The 23,686-nt window shown below is 44.5% G+C and overlaps 1 protein-coding gene across 1 annotated transcript in view; it reads left to right on the forward strand.

Annotated features, from left to right (window-relative positions):
* The window catches only part of DNAH9 (dynein axonemal heavy chain 9), a 333,822-nt gene that overhangs the window by 195,872 nt on the left and 114,264 nt on the right, over window positions 1-23,686 (forward strand). The window contains exons 44-48 of the mRNA XM_042917480.1: window positions 4,512-4,674; window positions 6,496-6,619; window positions 18,991-19,133; window positions 19,513-19,674; window positions 19,882-20,115. Coding sequence (XP_042773414.1) covers window positions 4,512-4,674; window positions 6,496-6,619; window positions 18,991-19,133; window positions 19,513-19,674; window positions 19,882-20,115 — 826 coding nt within the window. The remainder of the gene's footprint in view (window positions 1-4,511; window positions 4,675-6,495; window positions 6,620-18,990; window positions 19,134-19,512; window positions 19,675-19,881; window positions 20,116-23,686) is intronic.

Raw genomic sequence — 23,686 nt, forward strand, 5'->3', positions numbered from 1 at the left:
AACACAGACAACCTAAGAGTGACAAGATTTGTGGCCTCACATCACACCGCATGGTGCCCGGGACAGAGGGGTTTGGATTCCCTCCGGGAAGGTCCTGACTTCTGATACCTAGGGTGCGAACAGGGTGAGGCAGAGCAGGACGGAGGCTATGGCACTCCCTGGGAACCCACAGGGCTGGCAGATGGAGCCAAGGTAAGGGCGTAGGTTCCTAGGTGCAATGAGGCTTATGCTCATTTTGATTCTATCATCCGGCTCTTGGTTCTCACCAAGAGCATCCTGTCCATTCTCTAGGGCGTGAGTGTGCGTGTGGGGTATGCGCGTGCATGTGCCTGAGTGTGTGCGTGTGTCGGCTTCGGTGAGCCCGCTTCCTCCAGCTGTGCTGTGGTACATCTTTGGCTTTTGTCTTTAATCTCACAGAAATTCAGTAATGGGCTTAACTTAGACTCCGCTGGTTTGCTTGCCCAGGAGTCCTTCGGAATATTGATCTTCTTTTTTAAATTTTGTAATTTGAATGCAGAGTCCTTTGCCCTCGTCAGAGGTTGTTAATGAATCCCCAGCTGGAGTCTAATGCTGACAGTTGCAGACGCAACCATTCTTCCCCGGAAACTTCAGCACTAATGATGCATTTCCCATTTAGATATTGAATAGCAGGGACCATGCAAAGCTGAGGTCAGGCCTTCCAGCCTAGAGGGGGTGTTGGGCGGCCCGGAGAACCCAGGTGAACTTCTTCTCCAAATAGAGGGCCTGGATATGCTTCTCCTTTCATCATTGCAGCCAGGCGCCCTCTAATATAGTCACAAAGCAGGTGAGTCCTTGCACCTCACATCCCCCCAGATGTGATGCTGACTGGAAGGTATTTGTTGTGCTGTTTGAGTTTAACTAAAATTTATTAAATGCCTTCAATGTGCTAGCATTATAGAGGATACAAGACGAGTTATACATGCACATTCTTCCAGGGCCTCGAAACTAGGATTTAGTAAGGGAGCCAGAGAAGTGAAAAGCCATCTGACACAAGGGAGAGTATAAGTATCACAATTAAAGAATTCTAAAGGGGAAAAGCAAAATCATAAAAGAACTAAGGATAGGTCAGTAAATAATTCCTAAATTCTTAGGGGAATCAATTTTAACTATAAAACTCAGTGACTTATAATTTTAAGACCAGAAAGCTAGGATTTTCCATGCATCAAAAAATACATTAAGACCAAAAAGTAAAAGTGACAAATTGGAGGGATATTTCAGAACATACATACCTAAGGGGGTCTTACAAATCTAGAACACTTCAATTAAGAAGTGGGAACTTGGGGTACTTGGCTGGCTCAGTCGGAGGAGTGTGCAACACTTGATCTCAGGGTTGTGAGTTTGAGCCCCGTGTTGAGGGTAGAGATTAAACAAAAAGAAAAAAAAGGGGGGGGGCAATGGGCATGAAAAGGAAATTTGTAAAAGAAAAAATATATAATGATAAGAAAGATGTTCAGTTCCCTAAATAATGAAGAAATAAACATTAATATTTTCAACCACGCAACTGGCAAAGATTTAAAAATATGTGTATAAGACCCCGTGTCCACAAGAATGGGGGCCAGACTCTCCTATCGGCTGATAGGTGGGCATTGTTGACTGACCTGCAGCCCTGCTAGGGTTTCCTTCTCAGTAGCAAACGCATCCCACAGGAGACAGGAGGCAATGAACACCCAGAGACATTTAGGTTATCGACGCTGATTAGGACCCAGTCATCAGTATGTGCCAGAAATTTTGCAATAGTAAGAAAATCAAGCCACAGAAGGTTTAACCGCATATATGCTCATAGTTTGTTGACACGTCAAGCCCCAGAACTCTCCCCGTGTCCCAGCCTTTTTTCCAAATGGAGCTTAGCTACCCTTGGGCCTCTCCACCCCTGATTACCATTACTTAATGTGAATACGGTATTTGTCACTGTAATATCATGAACACAAGGTAGAGACACAGGCTTATAGCCTGTGCTGTTCAATCTCAGATGTCCACTCTGCTGTGTTTGGTCAGACTCCACCTGAGGTCTTGTTCTGTGTACCCCTTCAGTTCCGAGGTCCCCAACACCTGTTGTCTCATCCTCCTTATTTTACCCGTTTCTCCACTGTGCCTTGGTCACTGTGTTACGTTTTCCCCAAATTTTTAACATATTCTAATTCAACTCACATGATCTAACAGATGCTCACCTTTTGAAATAAGAGATCCACATTTAGATCCATCGGCTGTACCCAAGTCGACCGCAAACTGTTGCCCCCATTCTGGGGCGGGCAGTTTTTCACTACGTATCAAAGGTCGTGAAAATCGCCTTACTGTTTGACTTGGCAGTGTTACCTTTTTTTAAGCTTATTTATTTATTTTTGAAAAACAGAGAGAGTGAGCAGGAGAGGGGCAGAGAGAGAGAGGGAGAGAGAGAATTCCAAGCAGGCTCCACACTGTCAGCACAGTGCCTGATAATGGGGCTCGAGCCCACAAAGGGTGAGATCATGACCTGAGCTAAAACCAAGAGTCGGACACTTAACTGACTGAGCCACCCAGGTGCCCCTTGGCAGCTTTACTTTTAGGAGCCCGTCCTGTGGGTGTGACAAGAGGTAGAAACTAAAAATAACTTAAATAGCATTATTTATGGCTGGAAAAAGTTGGAAACAATCTAAATATCCAGTAGTAGTCTATTGCAGACAAGGAATTTATTCTATGCATTGGAATATTGTTCTACCATTAAAAGCATGGCTTAGCAGGGTGCCTGGGTGGCTCAGTCTGTTAAATGTCCAACTCTTTGTTTGGGCTCAGGTCATGATCTGGCTGCACAAAGCCTGCTTGGGATTCTCTCTCTTTCCGTCTCTCTGCCCCTCCCCGACTTGTGCTGTCTCTGTTTCCCTCGAAATAAATAAGTAAACTTAAAAAAAAAAAAAGCACGGTTTAATGATTACTCAGCAGCATAGGGAAATAATCACAGAACATCACTAAATGGAAAAGTGGTCTCAAAACACTGTTTAGTGTATGACGTGAGCCCAGTTTTGAAAACAGGATAGATACATATATTGAACTTCCACCAGTAATGGGTGTATATACGCATAAATATATGCTTACAAACATACAGACCCTAGAAAAATGTCCAGAAGGGCATACAGTTAATGTCAATAGCGTTTATTGCTATCTAGTAAGTTGTAGCTTTTTTCTGTGTTTTATGCATTTTTCACAATGAATAGTTATTGTTTTTAAGGTGAGGAAAGCAAGGGGGGCAACTGGATGGCTCCGTCGGTTATGCGTCCTACTCTTGGTCTCAGCTCAGGGCATGCCCTCCCCGTTCGTGAGTTCGAGCCCCGCGTCGGGCTCTGGGCGGATGGTGCGGACCCTGCTTGAGCTTCTCTCTCTCCTTCTCTCTCTGCCCCTCCCTTGCTTGTGTCCACACTGTCACTCGCTCTCGCTCTCTCAAAAAATAAATAAATACATACAAAGACAAGGAAAGGAAGGGAATGGGAACTATTGTTACAAAGGGCGTCGGTCCCTTACATAAGGTAAGTACACAGTGCTGAGGGGAACAGAGAATGTGGAAGAGGGTCTGTGGATGGCCTGAAGGAAGGAGAGCATTTGAGGAAGGCTTGTGGGGCAGGCAGAGGAGGGTCCTCTGCAGAACGTAGTCTGAGCCCAGGGCCTGGGAATGTTTCGCCATTGCTGGGTGGGAATACGGTTACTGAGAGAGGTGAGTGTCGCTGCAGGGGGAAGAATCCAGAAGCCAAGGAAGTGGGTGTCTTGCGCCCCAAGAATCTCCAAGCACTCATTGCAAGAGCATCCATGCCTAGGGCTCCCCGTCATTCTGCCGACTTCAATTTTGCTCCTCCTTTTTAACAAATTTCTTTATTTTGTAATGTCTATTTATTTTTGAGAGAGAGAGTACAAGCGGGGTGGGGACAGAGAGAGAGAGAGACACTGAATCCAAAGCAGACTCCAGGCTCCAAGCTGTCAGCACAGAGCCCGACGCGGGGCTCGAACCCACAACCCGTGAGATCATGACCTGAGCAGAAGTCGGACGCTGAACCGACTGAGCCGCCCGGGCACCCCGTTGCTCCTTCTTTCTTAAGAGGAGCAAACAATTCTGTTCCCGCTTGTCCTCTAGCCTCCCCTGAATGTTTTTTCTTCTTTTCTCTTTTCCCTGCCCCCTCCTCCTGCCTGAAAGCACAAGCAGGTGAGGCAAAGTGCCATTGGAGGTGTGGCAGTCAGGCCGGGCTGGGGAGGGGACGGAGCGTGAGTTGGGGTCCCCTCCCATCCTGCCTGGCTGCCGTGAGCTCTTCCTCCACTGCCACCTGGTCACAGAGGGTTTGGCTTAAAGCAAAGCCGTTGACAACCTCCATCCATCCAGGCAAGAAGGTGAGACCTGATGCGGGGACCGTGTAACTCAAGCTTCGTGCCGCTCCGCTCACAGTGTGCCTCCTAGGAAGGTTCCAGCACGGTGCGTGCTCCTCACGGGAGGGGTCTGATCAGAGCCGTGGACCTCTGCTCCTTCTCCGCAGCTGCCACATCAGCCGCATCCTGGAGTCCCCGCGGGGAAACGCTCTGCTGGTCGGCGTGGGTGGGAGCGGCAAGCAGTGTCTGACCAGGCTCGCGGCTTTCATCAGCTCCATGGACGTATTCCAGATCACGCCGTGGAGAGGCTACCAGATCGCGGACTTCAAGGTGAGTGACAGCCCCCCTGCAGCCACCCACAGCTTCCTGTCACCCTTCCTAGCTCTTCACGCGCCTCGCTTAGACCCTCCCCGTAAGGTTCTGGGCCATTCGCTTCTTGGGTTCAGGGCTAGGGACGTGAGGGGCTCTTTTCTCATTGGGCTCAGGTCTGCAGACCTCAGCTGCTTCAGCTCGGTCCCTGGAACCTCAGTTCTCACCGGAGCAGGGGCACATCTATGTGACATTTAGCGCACGGCTCGCTAGCCCCTGTGGCAGGCTTCGAAGGAATTCCGACAGTCTGCCCAAGTTCTGTAAGACATCCATATTTTAAAGGAAAGTTCCTATAACCACCAGCTACCAGGAGCTTCAGTGACATTTCCTCGTCCCGACATTAAGCACTTAGCAGCCACAATGCAAGCTCTGGAAAGTGGGGAAAGGCATTTATCCAGCCTTCAGAGGTCACTTTGCCCAGCCCCCTCCCTTTTGTGCATGGTTACAGTAGAGGCGGGATTGGGAGTCCTGATGTAATTTCCCCCAGGATGCTGCCCTTACTGTCCCTGGGAGAATTCCCGCCAGCGTGGGGCCAGACCTACCCACCTGCCTTCATATCTCTCCGCCAGTGGCACCCACTGCTGACTCCAGAGCCTCAGTTCAGCCTCTCCATGACTGGCTGGATCTGAGGTCATAGACCATGGTCACGTGAGACCAGTCTTCAGCGGTTCCCCCCCAAAAAGTAAATAAGTTAGTGCATATGAGAAACACATGTTCACGGAATGATCTAAGACAGCGGTTCTCTACCTTGACTACATCCTGGAATCCCCTTCAAATCATGCTGGTACCTGCACCCCACCCTCCAGAAATTTCCGCTTAACTAGTCCAGGGAATGGCCTGAGCGTCAAGACTTCTGAAAGCCTCCCCCAGATGGCTCCAGTGAGAGTTGAGAAGCCTTGTCTTAGCTAATTCCGTCAATGCACAAGGTTGAGAGCAGTTGATATTCAAGGAAGTTCACTAACTTTAAAGGGGGATTATATATAGGACACAAAGGTGCTCTGCTGTAAAGAAATGCACGAGGCTCTTCGAAAAGGAGCTTTGAGTGGGGCAAGGGAGAAGAGCAAGATCAGAGACTGGCACCGAGCTTTGCGAGAGGGATACAGAGAAGGAACCGAGATTGACTAAGCTGGAAAAATTCAGGGCTTGGCATCCTAGCCCAAAACTTCATCTACCTGTAGTTTTGACTGGATGTAATTTCCTACAAGATGATTGTGTGTGTGTGTGTGTGTGTGTGTGTGTGTGTGTGTGTGGTCCCCAGTATATTTTATTCCAACCTAAGGCTTTTGCTGGAGCGAGTCATGAGGACACAAGACACTGCTGGCATAAGATGTATTCATCACCCAGGTCGGTATCCCCAAGAACATGACTCCTCTGTCAAGGCCAAGAGCAGTCGCTTGCCTCCTGGGGAAGGTCATTCACTTGAATGATGATATGAGTAACACAAGTGAACAGGAACCATCTCTGTCCCTTTGGAAAGCTGTTAGCTCTTTGCACAAAGCAGGAGCCCCAGAGGCCAGTATAGGAGCCACAATGGTTGTAGAGTTGAAGATCATCGCTATTTAATTTTACTTGTCCATCTCTATTGGGATCGAGGCAGGGAATGAGGCGTACTTTCCTTACTTTTCAGTACAAGATGGCACTCCTTCCTACTTTCCATTGCTGCTTCACTTTATTTCCCATTAAAGTAGATAAGGAAATGGTCTCATTCCTAATGAGTGGCTTGGAGACCTCTTTCAGTAAGGCCGTCTTCCCAGAGATCTCTAATATTGATTGTTTCCACAGATGGACCTGGCCAGTTTGTGCCTGAAAGCTGGGGTGAAGGGTCTCAGCACGGTGTTTCTCATGACCGATGCCCAAGTGGCTGACGAGAAGTTCCTTGTGCTCATCAATGATCTCTTGGCATCTGGTAAGAAACCCTTTTCTCTTGAGTGTCTCTGCTAAATTCCCCCTGGTGTCAGAGTCACCCCAAGGTGGCCCAAGGTCCGGAGAGCTAGGTCATAGAAATAAGGAAGAAGCTAGTAGAGGACTGGTTCATTAAGGTCCTTAGCGCTAGTGCTGTGCCTGGTATCCTGGCTCCTTCCATTGCAAAACAGGCAATAATCTTGGGGCTTTTATGGGAACTAGATCTGATTATTGGGAAAAGAATATGTTAAGGGTCTGCCGATCTCCTGAGCCCAGCGGGAAGGTGCTATTCTCTTCCCGTATTCAAGAGAGAAACTAGATAGAATGTGTGCAATATTTCAAGTAGGTTAGGCATTGGCCAGAAGACACAGAATTTGCATATGCAAAACTTATGCAATAGGGCAAGATTCGTTTGCCAGTTTCATTGAGGATTCAGAACCTTAGGCAAAGTAGAAGCAACAATAGATGTAGGATATCTCTAAAATGGGGGCACCTGGGTGGCTCAGTCAGTTAAGTGTCAGACTCTTGGCTTAAGCCCTGGTCATGATCTCACAGTTTTGTGAGTTCAAGCCCCCATCAGGCTCTGTGCCAGCAGCACAGAGCCTGCTTGGGATTCTCTCCTTCTCTCTCTCTCTGCCCCGTCCCCACTCACACTGTCTCTGTCTCTCTCAAAATAAATAAATTAACTTAAAAAAACAGAATTTCCTTTAAAAAAAAGGGGGGGGGGATATCTCTAAGCTGGTTTCCTTGGTTTCCCAAAAACTTGACAGAGGCTGTCCACTGTCCTGTGACACCATCAGTGCAAGATAGAACTTCAGTGGAAAGTTCGGTTCTGATACTTTACTGTCCTTATTTACTCAGGAATTCAGGAATTATGTGAACCATTCTGGGTTAAAAAAAATTATACACACACACACATGCATGTATATAAACATAACACAAGATATATATAAATGTATACACCCAAGAATGTAAGACAATATATTACTTAAATTATGCATTTACAGAAATTGGAGGTATATATTTTTGCATTTATATTAATTAAACATAGAATATGCTTTCCTGGCTCTTAAGCCAAATTCAGCATCTGCAAAACTACCTCTTCATCTGGGTTAAGAAAACAAAGTCAATGCACAGATGTTCCAGAACAAAATTACTGCCTCTGGCTTTTCAGCATTTCAGAAAGCCCATGTATCCACAGTCCAACCCCTGGCTCTCTGACTAAATACTCTTTAGTTTATGAAATCCAAGAACCACGATCACAGCATATTTCTCCATAGTCTATCCCATGTCATATGTAATTTATTTCAAGGTGTCTTCTGCTATGCAGTCCCTAGGAACTTCACTGCTTCAGGATCATTGTCCGCTTCAAATTTTGTATGCTTCTATCCCACGCCATTTTGCCGTCACCCCTGAAGAACCACTGGTCCCTGGTCCCCATCATGCTCTAGCAGACTCTGTGAGCAACCTTTGGATTGTTTCTGATGAGGAACGGAGTCCCAGGTTCCTTACTGTGCCAGCTCTAAGCCTCACACAGATTTCTACCATAAAGTTACCTTCATATGCAGGAGTTTGCCTTACTTACTCCTTTTCTCCTCCCATCCGCTCTCCCCATTCTTAGAGCCACCGTCTTCTACAACAGTATTCCACCTACAACATTGCCTCACCTTTTATTATTTTACTAAATAACGAGAGTGTGTCCAGTGGCTCTCCCACCCTGCACCCTGAAGTCTAATTTCAAAGAAGGTGAAATTGTGCTTCCAAAAACTTACAGCTCTGGAGATACCAGGCACGTTGCCAGCCTCACCCTGTATCGCAGTTGGCCCCATCCAGCCAGGTCACCTTCTCCTAAAATAATGTCTGAGACACAGAAATTGATATGCTTTTACCAGTTGAAATTTTGTTTCTCAATTAAGTATTTTTAATTTTTCATTTGGAAGGCAACTGTTTCTTTTCCAAGTTGAAATGAATTTCTGAAGCCCTGCCCAGTGAAAGCATAATGCAATCAGCTTGCTCCAAAGCCATGAAGTTTCAAGCTCACATTTCTCTTTTAAGGCTTCTGTATAAAAATAAGACTTACATACACATGTTAAAAAGAGATGCAATTAAAAGTAATGCTTTTCTAATATTCCTCCCTTTCTTCTTAACCACTTTGACAGGGAGAACAAGAGGCTATCTCAGTTCTAATTTTCCCTGTCAACTAAATAATTGCTAGAAATTAATTGACTGCAGTCCACAGAGGGCTTCGGGAATTCCTCAGAACCTCCCCATCCCCTTCATGTTTGAATTTTTTGGGGTTGTGCAATCACTCCACTCTTGGATAACACAGTGAAAACTATAACACTATGTCAGGCTACCTTGCCATGAACTCCTCTCTCCATAGTTATCCACAAGTCCTGTTAGTTTAGAGATATAAAGGTACAGTGGAATGTATTACACTGATTCAACCCTCCCCCAAAACACCTTTCTCAATGACCTACTAATATCACGCCATAAGCTATCTGGCTTCTTCCCACATATTTTTTTTTTTTTTTTTTGAGAGAGAGAGAGAGAGAGTGCGCGCGCGCACACATGAGCTGGAGAGAGAGGCAGAGATGGAGGGAGAGAGAGGATCTTGAGCGGGCTCCATGCTCAGCATGGAGCCCAATGCGGGGCTCAATCTATGACCGTGAGATCTTGACCTGAGCTAAAATCAAGAGTCAGACACTAACCAGCTGAGCCACCCAGGCGCCCCTCTTCCCACACTACTTTAGCTCATTGTTTGATCCCTTAATTTTCTGATGCCATTTCCAGAATCAAACCATAATAGTAATTCAGTTCTTGCATCCCACTCCTGACACCAACCAACCATTTCAGAACCTATCATTATCCCAGCTGTGTCTCAGTTGGGTTACAGATTGACAGGAAGAAATCCTGCACACAAAGTTTAAAAATTAAATATAGTTCCTAGTTTAGTTAGCAAAAGGTACATAATTGTATAAAAAAAACCCATGGTGGCTGTATATATCAGGAGTAAAGGAGGAGTACCTTTGAGTCATTTCCCTTGGCTGCCAGGGTCCTTCCTGGGCATCACGCAGCTGCTGGCATCATGAAACTACACATGAAACATTGATCCTTGCTGAATCTGGAAAGCCCAAGTTTTGCTATGTCCTTACTGCCCTGTTATAATATTCCTAAAGAGTAGACACTGGTCATCAAACCCAGGTATTTAAGAAATTCTTACAAAATGTGTACTATCTTGGTTCTTGGACAAAACTCAGAACCAGCAAAGCCTCATCCTAACCTAGAGGGGGGAAATAGAATCATTTCCTGGCTTTCTGGTATAACACATCTTCCTCTAACTTCCCTGTATTCTAGAAAGTGCATTTTATTGCAGTCCCAGCTAAGAGGATATAGTCTACTCTGGGTGTGGTGTCTCTGCCTTTCTTAACTCTGCCAGGTTTCATACTTTATTTTACATTGGGATCTCGTGTTGGGATTTTCCTCCTGCTTTTCAAAAGGCCTAATTGTTCACTCCACATTTAAGATTTCTCTTCCCCAGTCCAGACTAGTTCACTTTCCATGTACTCATATTCAGAACCACTTATTAAGCTCACATGTTCCAGTCAGTAGGCACTGTGCCTAAACGTGAGCATCATACACTCGCTGTGGCCTATTGAAATAGTTTATGAAATTGGGTCCCCCTTGTTATAAAGTCCTGTGCCTCTCCATCTCTGAACCAGACTGTCCTTTCAAATTAGGGCCACAGCTCCTGTTCATATATAGAACATGAAAAGATCACCTCGCCTTCCAGGATCTCAATGATTAGATCCAGGATTGGTATATTAATGGTCTCCACCCATCACATAAGAATCTGGAGTCTAGGGGCGCCTGGGTGGCTCAGTTGGTGAAGCATCTGACTTTAGTTCATGTCATGATCTCACGGTTCATGAATTCAAGCCCCACATTGGGCTCCATGCTGACAGGGCAGAACCTGCCTGGGATTCTCTCTCTCCCTCTCTCTGCTCCACACCCCCCCCCCCAATATGCACTGTGTCGCTCGCTCTCTCTCAAAATAAGTAAACTTAAAAAAAAAAAGAATCTGGAGTCTGGAAATATTTGTAACAGACTTGGCATTAGATTATGCTTCTCCCAGAACTAGGTTTCCTGGTGGGCCATCTCTGCTTTACATATGCAGAGATCTGGCCCAATTTCCCTGGAAGGAGAAGAGACAAAGTGGGAGGCAAAGGAGGCTCCCTTGAGCATGCATCAGATATTCTGAGCGTACTTTGTGGTCTCTGTGGCTTTATCTACAAGTTGTGTCCTCAAACCAGCACCTGGTTGGCTCTCCAGCTGCCAAGCAGAAATGCCAAAGGGTGATGCAAAAACATGCTTGAGTTGTCAGTCTTTCCTTTCCTTCACGTGGTGCTAAATTTCTATGCAAGTTGTTAAGATGATGTCCGCGCATTTGCCTACATTGCTGACTTCTCCCTCATCTCCTCTATCTAAAAGATAATCAGCCACCACCAATTTTATCCCCGAACCATTTCTGAATCTAAATCTTCTCTATCATAGCTACCACCAGTCTTTTCATCAGTTGATTCAACACATACAGACACTTCTTAACTCATCCCCTTATCCTAGGCAATACCCCCCCTCATCCATCCTCCTCACTGCTTCCAAAGGGTCTTTATAAAATAGAATTTCTTCACTGGTTTTTCTAACTGAATGCAGGAGAAGACCCAAGCCCCTTTTTCTACAGATTAAAAAAGAAAAAAAAAAAAGAAGACCCTGCCTTTGACCTACTCTGTGATCTACTTCCTAACTCCCTGAGATAATACACTGCACTGTTGTTCCCTGATATCATTACTCATCGTATTCCTCTTGAACTCCATGCCCTCCTCCTCCTTTGTCTGGAGTCCCTTCTACCCACGTTACGAGACTTGAGTGTTCTCTCTCTCTAGGAAATTGTCACTGATCCACTATCATCCTTGGCAGTGAGAAATACCCTCCACGTCTCTGTAGCTTTCCATGGCTGCATACCCCACCACTGTGCTGAAACAGCATTGCAGATTCGTGAAAGGCAGAGCCTAGGTTGTCTCTTGTCAGTTAATGTTTTTGTTGTTAGGAAATAATGTAAGGATATGAAAGGAAAAGGCTTAAGGACCTACCGTCCAGTTTAGGAAATAAAACAATACGAATATAATTCTAACCCTCTGTAGAGACTCTTACTTCCATCATTTATACTGTCAGCTATTAACCCATCTCTGGTCCCATAGTTATTATTCAGCAGGTGTTTGTTGAACTAAGGTGCGTGATGTCACGAGAATGATGTGCTGTCTTACGTATTAGATCTCACTGTTGCACACATGCTTTGAGATGGTTTTCAGGCATGCAGAGAGAGGTGCAGAAGGCTCCTGAGACAGCCACCACAGTCCCCTGCTTTTCCTCCCTTGAGACCAGAGAAAAGTTTGGGGGAAAATGGTGGGCCTGGATGAGGCCAGGTCTCCTAAGCCAGTGCGACACTAACGTGTTCACGGAGGACCCAGTCCATAGCTTCATCCATTTTATCATCAAGCCCCAACTAACAGAACCATCTCAGACCATCAGGATCTCCTCCCCCAAAAGCAGTTTTCGCCTCTGAAGGTCCCACACGAGCACAGAGAAGAATGATGATTAGTCTGGGCTTCAAAGTATTAGGAGGCGTTAATGATGGCACAGAGCACTTGAAAGCAGAAATAGTGTTTCCCGAGTGTAGGTCTCAGGAGGGAACTTTTCAAATATTTAAATAGCCTCTGCCTCTGTTCGCATCACAAAAATCCCCTCTGGCAGCTCAGTCCCTTGCTTGAAAGCATGACTACCTACATCACATAGTAACTGACGGGTATGATGCCAGGAGAAATTGGAGGAATAAACCTCAAGATGCAAACTTTGCTCCCAACTCAGAGGCTCAATTCCATCTGGTGACCTTCTTCTTAAGGAGCTCTTGGGACCTTGTGACAGATACTAGCATCTTTAGAGCATGGAGAAAGTCTCCAAATGGCCTGGTACTTTCAACAGCACAGCCCTAAGTGTATCACATAAGCCAAGGTCAGCCAACTTTTTTTTCTATAAAGGATCAGAAAGTAAATATTTTCAGTTTTGCAGACCATACAGTCTGTCACAGCTACTCAGCTCTGTCGTTGTACTGGGAAAAATAGCCATAGACCATACCTAAATGAATGATTGCAGCCATGGCCAATAAACCTTTATTTATGGACAATAAAATTTGAATGTCCTATAATTTTCATGAGTCATTAAGTATTATTATTTTATTTTTTTTTCAACCATTACAAATTGTAAGAACCACTCGTAGCTGGCAGGCCAAGCAAACAGGCAGCATGCCGGATTTAGCCTGTAGACCATAGTTTGGTTCCTCCCTATCGAGAATGTTCTACATAAAACACCAAAAGTCAGCCCTCCATATTTCAAATAATAGAAGGGCGAAGAATGCAGGCTGTGTTGTTACACATGCTCTAAGACCAAAGGGAATGGAGTCCTCGCTGGGGGGCTCTAACATGACAATGGGGAAGGGAATGCAGATTATCAGAGACACAAAGGAGAAAGGAATACAGACCACCGTAGGCAGTCAGCTCCTGAAGCTGGGGGAGTATGGCTCATGTCAATTCCATTTGACTATTGCTTTTTTTAAAACTTGGGGCATCTGGGTGGCTCAGTCGGCTAAGCAGCCAACTTCAGCTCAGGTCATGATCTCATGGTTCGTGAGTTCGAGCCCCATGTCGGGCTCTGACAGCTCAGAGCCTGGAGCCTGTTTTGGACTCTGTGTCTCCCTCTCTCTCTGCCCCTCCCCTGCTCATGCTCTGTCTCTATCTCTCAAAAATGAATAAACATTTAAAACAATTAAAAAGAAAAAACAACACTTCCCTGAGCTCTTTAATCCCCAACACATGCTGAATATCATTGCATTTCCTTAGCAGTTTCCGTGGACCTCTGCTTTTATCAAATGAGAAAGGGGTTATTCCATTCCTAAGACCTTGGTTTGGACAAGTTATAGCTCAGGGTGTTTTATATGCGTCCTACGAAATACCTTGATGGACGGAAGTTAAATTTGTCCAATTAAGGGAAGGAAGTAAACGATCAATTTCATGATAATCCATTTTTTTTTCCATTTTGACCTTTTAAAACGATTAAGTCTAATTAGTATAAAATTCTTACTGAACTCCCGGCTGGGTTAATGTGGTCAGACTATGAAAGCCAGAAATGTGTTGGCAGTTGGCAATGCGTTCCTTCAGCTGTGGTAGTGCACGGATGTGTAGCAACTTCACTGACAGGCAAAGTCAGAATTCCCATCGCTCGGATTAACTAACGCGGATTCATGAATGGTGAGATCATGACCTGAAGCCAAAGTTGGACCCTTAACCGGCTGAGCCGCCCAGGTGCCCCTCCTGCATTTTGTTTTAATTTTTACTGTTTTGCTTTTCATATTTATGTCTTTAATTCACCTAAAATGTATTCGTCTATAGTGTGCTAATTTTAATTTTTTTATCTTAATACTGAATTACCTACCATCACTTGTTGATTAAGGCCATTTGCCAAACCACCCATCTTTGAGGACCTCATCCAAGCCCGCAAGGAGGTAACACGGGTAGGGTGGCCCCCGTGGCTCCTTCCACGTCCAGCATTTCTATGATGCTCACATTTCTGTGTTGGTTGTGGAGGAAGGAAGAAGCGTGTGGGTGTGGATTCCTGTGATTCCAGGTCCAGATGGCCTCAGTACCCGTCGAAAGCCTTGTTCTGGAAATGGGGAAGAGCTTTCCCAGGGCCCATGGGATATCCTGGCCATGAGCCACGCCTACTTTACATCATAGCCAGTGTTTTCAAGAGCTATTCCACTGCTTCCCTCCCCCACCCACTGTCCTCTCTCATTGACAAGACCTGACTCTTCAGGATGAGACTCACAACTTTCCTCATACCGCACAGCCCGTCTCCACATCTCTGTGGGTTTCTCCTGCCCTCCAAGGTGACCATGCCTCCTCCCCAAGGCCAAATCCTCCATCTGAGCCAGGAGCCCACCCCCTGGCCCCTGATTCACAACTCTGCTCTGCCCGGCTGTCTCTCCCCAATTTCTGACTCTTCCTTCACAGTCTTTATGCTCTCACCACCCCCGTTGACTTTCTTCCCTTTATGTGTCTCTGTATTTCTTTACGAACTCTCCTGGATGTGCGGAAAGCAATAAAACTCCCATGCGATCATGACATTGCGACATAGACACTTGCAATGGGCACGTACAAGAGTTTCTTTCCAATCGGTGCCCAAAATGTAGATTACTAAATTGTCTGGGATGGATATTTCAACTTTATAAAAAGTGCCACACTGCTCTCCAGAGTAGTTGTGCAAATTTGCTCTCTGCCCAGTCACGCATGAATACCTGCTTCCTCCTAACCTCATGAGTGCTTGGTTGATCTCACACATTAGTTTTTGCCAATGGGCATGAAATGAAACCTCATCGTTTTCTTTCCCTTTTTACTTGTGACCTTGAGCATCTTTTGGAGGGTTTATTGGCTGTTCCTCTCCTGTGAGTTGCCTATTTATGCAGTTTGACCATTTGCTCTTGGCTTTCTTGTTTTTTTCTTACAGATTTGTAAGAGTTCCTTATATATTCTGGATACTAACACTTTGTTCATTATATGGGGTGTAAATCTCTTTTGAAGTCTGCATCTGACTTTTGTCATGCTGATTTAGTTTAAATGCTGTAAAACTTAACAGTTTTTTTTAATGCTCCAGACTGTTCAGAACTTTTGTTCTATTCGACATGATAAAAATTATCTCCTGCATTTTATTTTTTTAAAAATTAATGTTCATTTATTTTTGAGTGAGAGAGAGAATGAGCGTGAGCACACAGTAGGGGAGGTGCAGGCAGACAGGGAGACACAGAATCCGAAGTGGGCTCCGGGCTCTGAGCCATCAGCACAGAGCCCAACGCGGGGCTCAAACTCACGAACTACGAGATCATGACCTGAGCCAAAGTTGGACGCTTAACTCACAGGGCCCCCGGGCGCCCCTCCTGCATTTTATTTTTAAATTTTTAGTGTTTTACTTTTCATAGTTATGTCTTTAATCCACCTGAAATTTATTTGTATATAGTGTTCTAATTTTAATTTTTACTCATAATGCTGAATTACCTAACATCACTTGTTGATTAATCCATCAATCAGTGACTGCACACTGATTTTTAATAGCAATTTCCTGTTTATAATTAAGTCTGTTTCTAGGTGTTGCCTTCAGTATTCTATATATTTGGCCCATGCCAATTTTGCATTGTTTTAATTAACATAGGTTTGGGTTTTTGGTTTGTTTTTTTGTTTTAAGAGAGAGAGAGCACAAGGAAGGGGAGGGGTGGAGAGAGAATCTCAAGCTGAGTGTGGAGCCCGATGTGGGGCTCTATCCCATGACCCTGGGATCATAATCTGGGCCAAAATCAAGAGTCAGATGTTCAACCAGCTGAGCCACCCAGGTGCCCCAAATTAACTTCGTTTTATTAGGAGACTTGATTTCTGGTAGGGAAAATCCTTCCCACTGGTTCTTCTTCAGAAATGTCATGGCTGTTCTTTAGCCTTTACTCTTCCCTGGCCACTTCAGTCAGCAGAGCATGGGACTCTTGATCTCGGAGTTGTGAGTTTGAGCCCCACGTTGGGTGTAGAGATTGCTTCAAAAACAATAAAATCTTTTCTTAAAAAAATAAAAAAGAATAAAGTAACATTTTGGGGGGCTTGAGTATAGAGATGCCATTTTATTTTCAATATTGATTTATGTCCAGAAAGCTTGTTGTTAAATGTGCTTGTGAGTCCTGATGGTTTACGTGTATATTCTCTTAGATATTCTATGCAGAAAATTAGATTTTGAACAATAATAATTTTAAGATTGTCTTAACTCTTGTTTTACATTTTCCTTTTCTTGATTTTTTGCATGGTCTAGGACTTCCTATATACCATTGACTAGGAAACATAATAGCAATCATGCTTGTCTTGGTCCCGATTTGAAAGGGAATATTCTAGCATTTCACTCTTAGGTATAATGTTTGCAATGAGTCTGCAATAGACATCTATGATAGAGTAAGAGAAATCTTATTTATTCCTAGTTTGCCACCAGTATTTTAGAAATGTTATGTGTCTTTGTAATGGTAATATTGTAATTATCTACTTTAATCTATTAACATAGTGGATTATTTTCATAGATTTCTCTAATACCTAACCATCATTGCATTTCTAGGACAAACCCTACTTGGTCATCATACATGTATTTTTATGTATTTAGTTAGGATTTTTTAAAAGATTTATTCATCGTATATTGTGTAAGACAGGATTTTATTGAACTTTCAGAACTTTGCCAGTCTTGCAAAATTAATATTGAGGCATTGTTTTAAACTACATTTCTATTACTATGAGTGGGCTACAGCATTTGTTCATATATTTAAGAAGTATTTGTATTTCCTGTACTGTGAGCTCTCTTCTGTATCCACGTCCTACAGTTGAATTATTGGTTTTTTCCTTTATTTGTGGAGACTTTATTTACATATTTACATATAATGTTATTATATGTAACATTATAATATTTACATATTAAGGAGATTAACTATTTAACTATAATTAGAGTTAAACACCTATTTTCTTTTTAAAACTTGAGGAATGAGAACATTTAAGTTCCAGCTCTTAGCAAATTTCAATGATATAGTACAGTGTTATCAAATATAACCACTATGTTATACATTAGATCCTAAAGCCTCATTCATCTTATAACTGAAAGTTTGTACCCTTCTACCAGACTCTCCATATTTCCTCCACCCCCCAGCTCCTGGCAACCACTTTCTACTCTATTTCTAGGAGTTTGACTGGGTTTTTTGTTTGTTTGTTTTAGATTCTACATGTAAGTGACATCATGCAATATTTTTCTTTTTCTGTGGCTTATTAGCATAATGCCCTCCAGGTTCATCATGTTATTGCAAATGACAGGATTTCCTTTTTTTAAAGCCTGGATAATATTCCTATATATGTCACATTTGTTTGATCCATTCATCCACTGATGCATACCTAGGTTGTTTCCAGATCTTGGCTACTGTGAATAATGCTGCAATGAACAGAGGAGTATGGATATTTCTGAGATCTGTTTTTTTTTTTTTTCTTTTGAACATATATCCAGAGGTGGGATTCCTGGATCCCATGGTACTTATTCTATTTTTAATTTCTTTAGGAGCTTCCATACCGTTTTCCATAGTGGCTGTACCAGTTTACATTCCCAACAGTGCACAGGGGCTCCCTTTCCTCCACATCCTCATCAGCACTTATTATCTCTTGTCTTGTTGATAATAGCCATCCTAACAGGTGTGAGGGGGGTATCTCATTGTGATCTTCATTTGCATTTCCCTGATAACTAATTGTGTTGAGCACCTTTCCATGAACCTGCTGGCCATTTGTCTGTCTGCTTTGAGAAACCTATTTTCATTGGTTCTTTGGTTTTGATCTTATTATACTTTGCCTATGTTTTCACCATGCTGTTTTGTTTCTGTTTTTTATACCAAACGTATACTTTTACATAAAATATATCAACTTAAATATATCAAATTTATCTTTCTTTTAAAACATGCTGATTTTGAGTTACAATGAGGAAGTCCTTCCCCACTCAGAGGTCATATAATATTTCCCTCATTTCTTCTGCCATTTTTATGGTTTTCTTTTCTATGGTGAAGTCATTGACTCATTTGGAATTTATCCTAGCATACAGTGGAATATAAGGATCCAACCATAGTTTGTTTGTTTGTTTGTTTGTTTCAGATTCCAGTTTTCTTAATACTGTGTATTGAATGTTCATTTTTTCCCCATTGATTTTAAGATGTCATACTTACCATATGCCAAGTTCCCTGACGCCATTCCCGCTCTCTCCCTTTCTGCTCTAACAGAAAAGGGTAGTTCATTTTTCATCAATATACGGATTTGTCTGTATGTTACCCCCCCCCCCTTTCACTTGTGGTCTTATAAGTATTTTACATCTCTTTTATTCTTCCTACAAAATCTTAAGCTCCTTGGGAACAAACTTTTTATTAACAATAATTAGTAAATAAATTCCTTAAGTAAAAGACATAGACAGTTGAAAGCTCTCATGCCACGAACTCCTGGCCCAGGACAAAAGGGTGCCATGTAGCTTGTTCCATTCTTTCAAGTATCATCTCTCTGCCCTGGGTTTGGAGTAGATACAGTGTCTGTTTAATTTCACCAGCAGGAATGGTGGGGCATGGCCACAAAAATCACGGGCCTTGTGTCCCCAAGTTGGATAACCTCTCATGTCCAATTGCATTGTGCAGAAAGATGCGAAAGCTGCCCATCTGTGTCCCATTTCTCCCAGGAGAGATCCCAGACCTCTACTCCGATGATGAAGTTGAAAACATCATAAACAACATGAGGAATGAAGTCAAGAGTCAAGGTCTGGTAGACAACAGAGAGAACTGCTGGAAATTCTTTATAGATCGGGTCCGACGACAACTGAAGGTATAGAAGGATTTACTGCGCCGGGTAGGCAGACCAGAGATCGTTCACGAGAACCTCTATTGATAATTTGGACATAGCTGTCCTTCTTGATTGTACTGGGAGTGGGCAGTGTGGGTGGAGTGACTTTCTCAGCCTGAGCAATTTTGCAAGGCTGCCCTTCTCATCTGATTCAAGGGCAGTAGCCTCCCTCTTGCCTCATGCAGTCCCAGCTTTCTTAATTTCTTGGTGAGAAGCCTGGGTGGTATTGACAGATTTTTTTTTTTACTCCATTGGATGTGTTTCCCAACTTTCCGGGAAATAAAGAACCTAAAGCCATAGCTATCTCCCTGTGAGAACTTCTGATACCTTCTTGGTTCTCCCCACCCTTATGACTTCTCAGGTGACTCTCTGTTTCTCCCCTGTGGGGAACAAGCTGAGGGTCCGCAGCAGGAAGTTTCCAGCCATTGTGAACTGCACAGCCATCGACTGGTTCCACGAGTGGCCTCGGCAGGCATTGGAGTCTGTCAGCCTTCGCTTCTTGCAGAACACAGAAGGCATTGAGGTAAGAGGGCAAAGGAGACCCTTGTCAAGATCCTCTCCACCTCAGGTACAAGGAATTCCATGTCCAGAGTTTCAGGATTCAAGTTCAAGCTTGGATAGAGTCGTCGGAGCAAAACCTTCCATGTAGCGAGGCAATGAGCAGGGTGGGCCGCCACCGCCAGTCTTCACGTCCAGACAGTAACTCTGATTTCCTGCTCTTCACCTTCAGCCCACAGTCAAGCAGTCGATTAGCAAGTTCATGGCCTTTGTCCACACAAGCGTCAACCAGATGTCCCAGGCTTATCTGAGCAACGAGCAACGCTACAACTACACAACCCCTAAGTCATTCCTGGAGTTCATCAGACTCTACCAGAGCTTGCTACGCAGACATGGAAAAGAGCTCAGGTCCAAAATGGAGCGTCTCGAGAACGGACTGCTGAAGCTTCACAGCACCTCCGCCCAGGTGGGTAGTGTTCTTTCATGGCTTGTGCATGCGGGGCACTGAGAGGGAGCGGGAGCACCCCATTCCGGGGAACTGGAGAGATCACAGTCCAGGCCTGAAAATCACTTATGGTTCCCCAGAGGCCTCAGAGTCACCAGAAACCATTCCAGAAGTTAAGGCTGAGCTCTCCCTGCAGAAGGGCACGCTGTCCCCTTCAGGTCTGGTCTGCTGCCACCTACTGATGCTGGAATCCTCTGGAGCACCTCTTCTCTCTTGCTTGCTACCCCTCTCCTCCTCTTCCGCCACCTTCCTTTCTTCTCCAGTCCACTTCCCCTCCATCTCCAAAACCAAAAAGACATGGTTGCCGAACTGTACCGATTCTCTTTGGTTTCTTTGTGTCTTACTCTGTCATCTGTCAAAGCACCATTGGGACCTAATTTCTTAAATCCTGTCTCATTTCTTGCATTTCCTCATGTGTCCCTAAGTGGTTGGCCATCGAAAGAAGGCCCCTTGGCCTGTCCTGGTAAGATTTTTCTACTTCCTCTTCCAAAGGGAACGAGTTTGTTTCAATTTCCTGTTCTTCCCTTGAGAATTGGGGACAATTCTGGCACCTTCTCTGCCCCTGCTTATGCCCATCAAGCACTGCCAGTCCCTTGATGGCCCTTTTTTTGTGTGCTCTGTTTGCCAGAAGCAGAGGCAGTCTCTCATTCAGGTGGTGTCATTTTCATGCATTTGCACCATTAAACTAAAATTGTGATTAGTTTGATCCATGGGCGTCACGTGTTCCTACGGATACCTAAGCCTTTCACTTATTGTCATTGTTTCAGAGCTTTGCCTTTGGACTAGCTATTCAACTTGCTTCTTCTGAGTTGTCCTCTCTCCCCACTTCTGTTTCTTGAACGGTAGATGTAACAGGTCTAGAGGATTTCAGTGCATTTAGTGGGATGCAGTGATCCCTTGCCATCTGTTCACATAGAATGTCTTCTGCTCAGAAAAAGCTGTCTTCTGTTATCTGATGTTGTTCATCTGGCCTGGCCTCTCCTCCAGGAGCAATGATTTGCCGGATGGCTTCTCTGTGTCCCGCATCTATTGTGTTCTCACTCACTGATCTCATTCTTTTGGCTTTTTTTTTCCCTCTGTGTTCTAAGAGAGCCTTTCAAGTTGATCCCAGACAATTCTAGTTTCGTACTGTGTAATATTGCTTCTGCTTCTTACGCTTACAGGGAAGGGTTTAATTATGCTACTACATCTTTAATATCATAACAGCCCTTCCCCATCTCATCCTTTTCCCTGTCCAATGCATCCTGTTGCTTTTTTATTTCAGCCTGTTTTCCTGCAACGGTGTCACAGAAACCATCCTACCGACGATGGTGGACCGCTTTCTCCAGGTTTTCCCTAGATCTGGGAGCACGTCATTTGCAGAACTGTGTTCTTCTTAGCCTCCTACATGGTTTTCCCATCCTTGTCCTATATTTCTAGAAAGACCCTTTTATCTTTTTCTTTCTGTGCCTTCAGGCATGGTGAGCTTGGTCCAAACTCAATGTTTGTCCACTGATGACACGTGCCAGTTGTCCATGATGCTTCTTGGTTTCCATTTATGCCATGACCACACCCCCTTCCCAGAGCTACAGTGCAGGGCAGGTCGAGGGACACAGACCCAAGCCAAAGGCCTAGCAGTTTACCCGGCATATGTACTGTGGTTGTGGAAATGTCACATCTTCTCTCCCAACACTTTCTAGTGTTTCCAGTACCCTCAATCTCTGAACTTCTAGAACTCAGCATAAGATAGAATCCCGGAATGCAGATTCTTAACATCTGTCACTTCTTCCTCTTCCTGTCTCCTCCCCCACCCCTGACGTATGGTGCCCTCTGAATACTGTCATCTTAGCAGCCCCTGTTCTCCCTCCCCTCCCTGTCCTCTGGAAACTCCAACCGTCCCAGGAGAAGACTGGTTATACCTTCGGCGAACCCAGTTCTACCTGCGTGTGGAGAGTGGAGAATTCTTTTCAGTCCTGGCATCAATTTCCATTTCTTCTCCTTCAAAGTTCTCTACTTCGATGAGTGATACTTTCATCTACCCAGTTCCCTAGAAAGCGGGGAGTTACCTTTGATTCCTCCCCTTCCCTCATTTCCCATTTAAGAATTAACAACTTCTGTACATTTCCTAAACGTGTCTCAAGTGTACCCTCTTGTTGTATCCCCGTTTTCTATGTCTTGATTCAGACACTTCTTACCTAGGTCATTTCAATACATGGAACTCCCAGTGTCTCCCTGGTCCCGAACCTGCTTCACCTGCAACCTCTCGCATCACTCATCAGGCCAAAATCCTTGGGGTCATCCTTGACCCTTCTCAATTCTCTCTGTCACACACACACACCCTGTGCCCAAGCATCAGAAAATCGCCATTGGCCCTAACTTCAGACGAGCCCCGAACCCCCCCACTGTGCACCTCCCACGCTGCTACTCCCCTGACCCAGGCCACTGATCCTATCCGGGTAACCACAGTACCTTTCCAACTCACTTGTCTGCTTCTCCTTCTGTTCCTCTTGGGTCCGTCATCATTGGAGCAGCCAGAGTGATCCGTTCAAAACAGGAATCAGAGCATGTTACTTTTCTGCTCAAAACCCTGAGATGGCCCCCATTTCCCTCACTAAAGTGGCGCCCCAGTCTCCTCTCCCACCCTGCCCTGCAAACTGTCAGACCTCATCTTCCGCTGCCCCGTGCCCGCAACATTCCTCTCCGGCCATGCCGCCGCCTTGCTCTTCCCTCAGACACGCCAGGCCTTTGCACTGGCTGTTTCCTCTCCCTGCGTGTTCTTCCTTCTCTCACCCCCACGACTCACTCCCTCATCTCGACTTCTTTGTTCACATGTCACCTTCTCAGTGAATCCCATTCTGATGGCCCCATTTTAAATTGCAACCCCACCCCATTCCCAGGTCCCTTACGGGGCTTGACTTCGCCTCTTTCCCATACTGGTTGTGTTTACTTTTTGTTGTCGATCCCCATCTGTCAGACAACCTCTGCGTGGACAGGGATCCTTATCTGTTCTGTTTGCTGATGTGTCCCACATGCCTAAAACACTACCTGGACAGAGGGGGCATGCATGAAATGTTGAATGAATGAATGGCATTTTGTTTAGCCTCTCCCAACATTCTGGACCCACCGTCCAAGAGAAATATCTTGCAAGTCATAAATGCAAATTTCAGTTTCCTATTAACTGCATCAAAAGAAGTAAAAGGAAACTTGTGGCTTCCATTCTAACATTAGATCTTAAATTTACCTAATTTTATCATATATTTTAAGAATACATTTTATTTAACCCAATACATCCATGATATTATCATTTTAACAGGTAAGCAATGTATAAAGAAGTTACTGGTGAAATATTTTTTTTTTTCCTACAAGGCTGCAAAGACTAGTGTGTGTGCGGTTATAATTACGGCACGTCTCAGATGGGACAAGCCACATTTCAGGTGCTCATTCCCCAAACTAGACAGCACAGCTCTGGACCAGCCCCTGTCCGGCTATCAGACTGATCTTCGCTCAAAACACTGAGTTTTCTCTAACGTGGACCCTAATGTTTTAGACATTA

The sequence above is a fragment of the Panthera leo genome, chromosome E1 (genome assembly GCF_018350215.1).
Source record: "Panthera leo isolate Ple1 chromosome E1, P.leo_Ple1_pat1.1, whole genome shotgun sequence".
In the NCBI taxonomy this organism is placed as follows: domain Eukaryota; kingdom Metazoa; phylum Chordata; class Mammalia; order Carnivora; family Felidae; genus Panthera; species Panthera leo.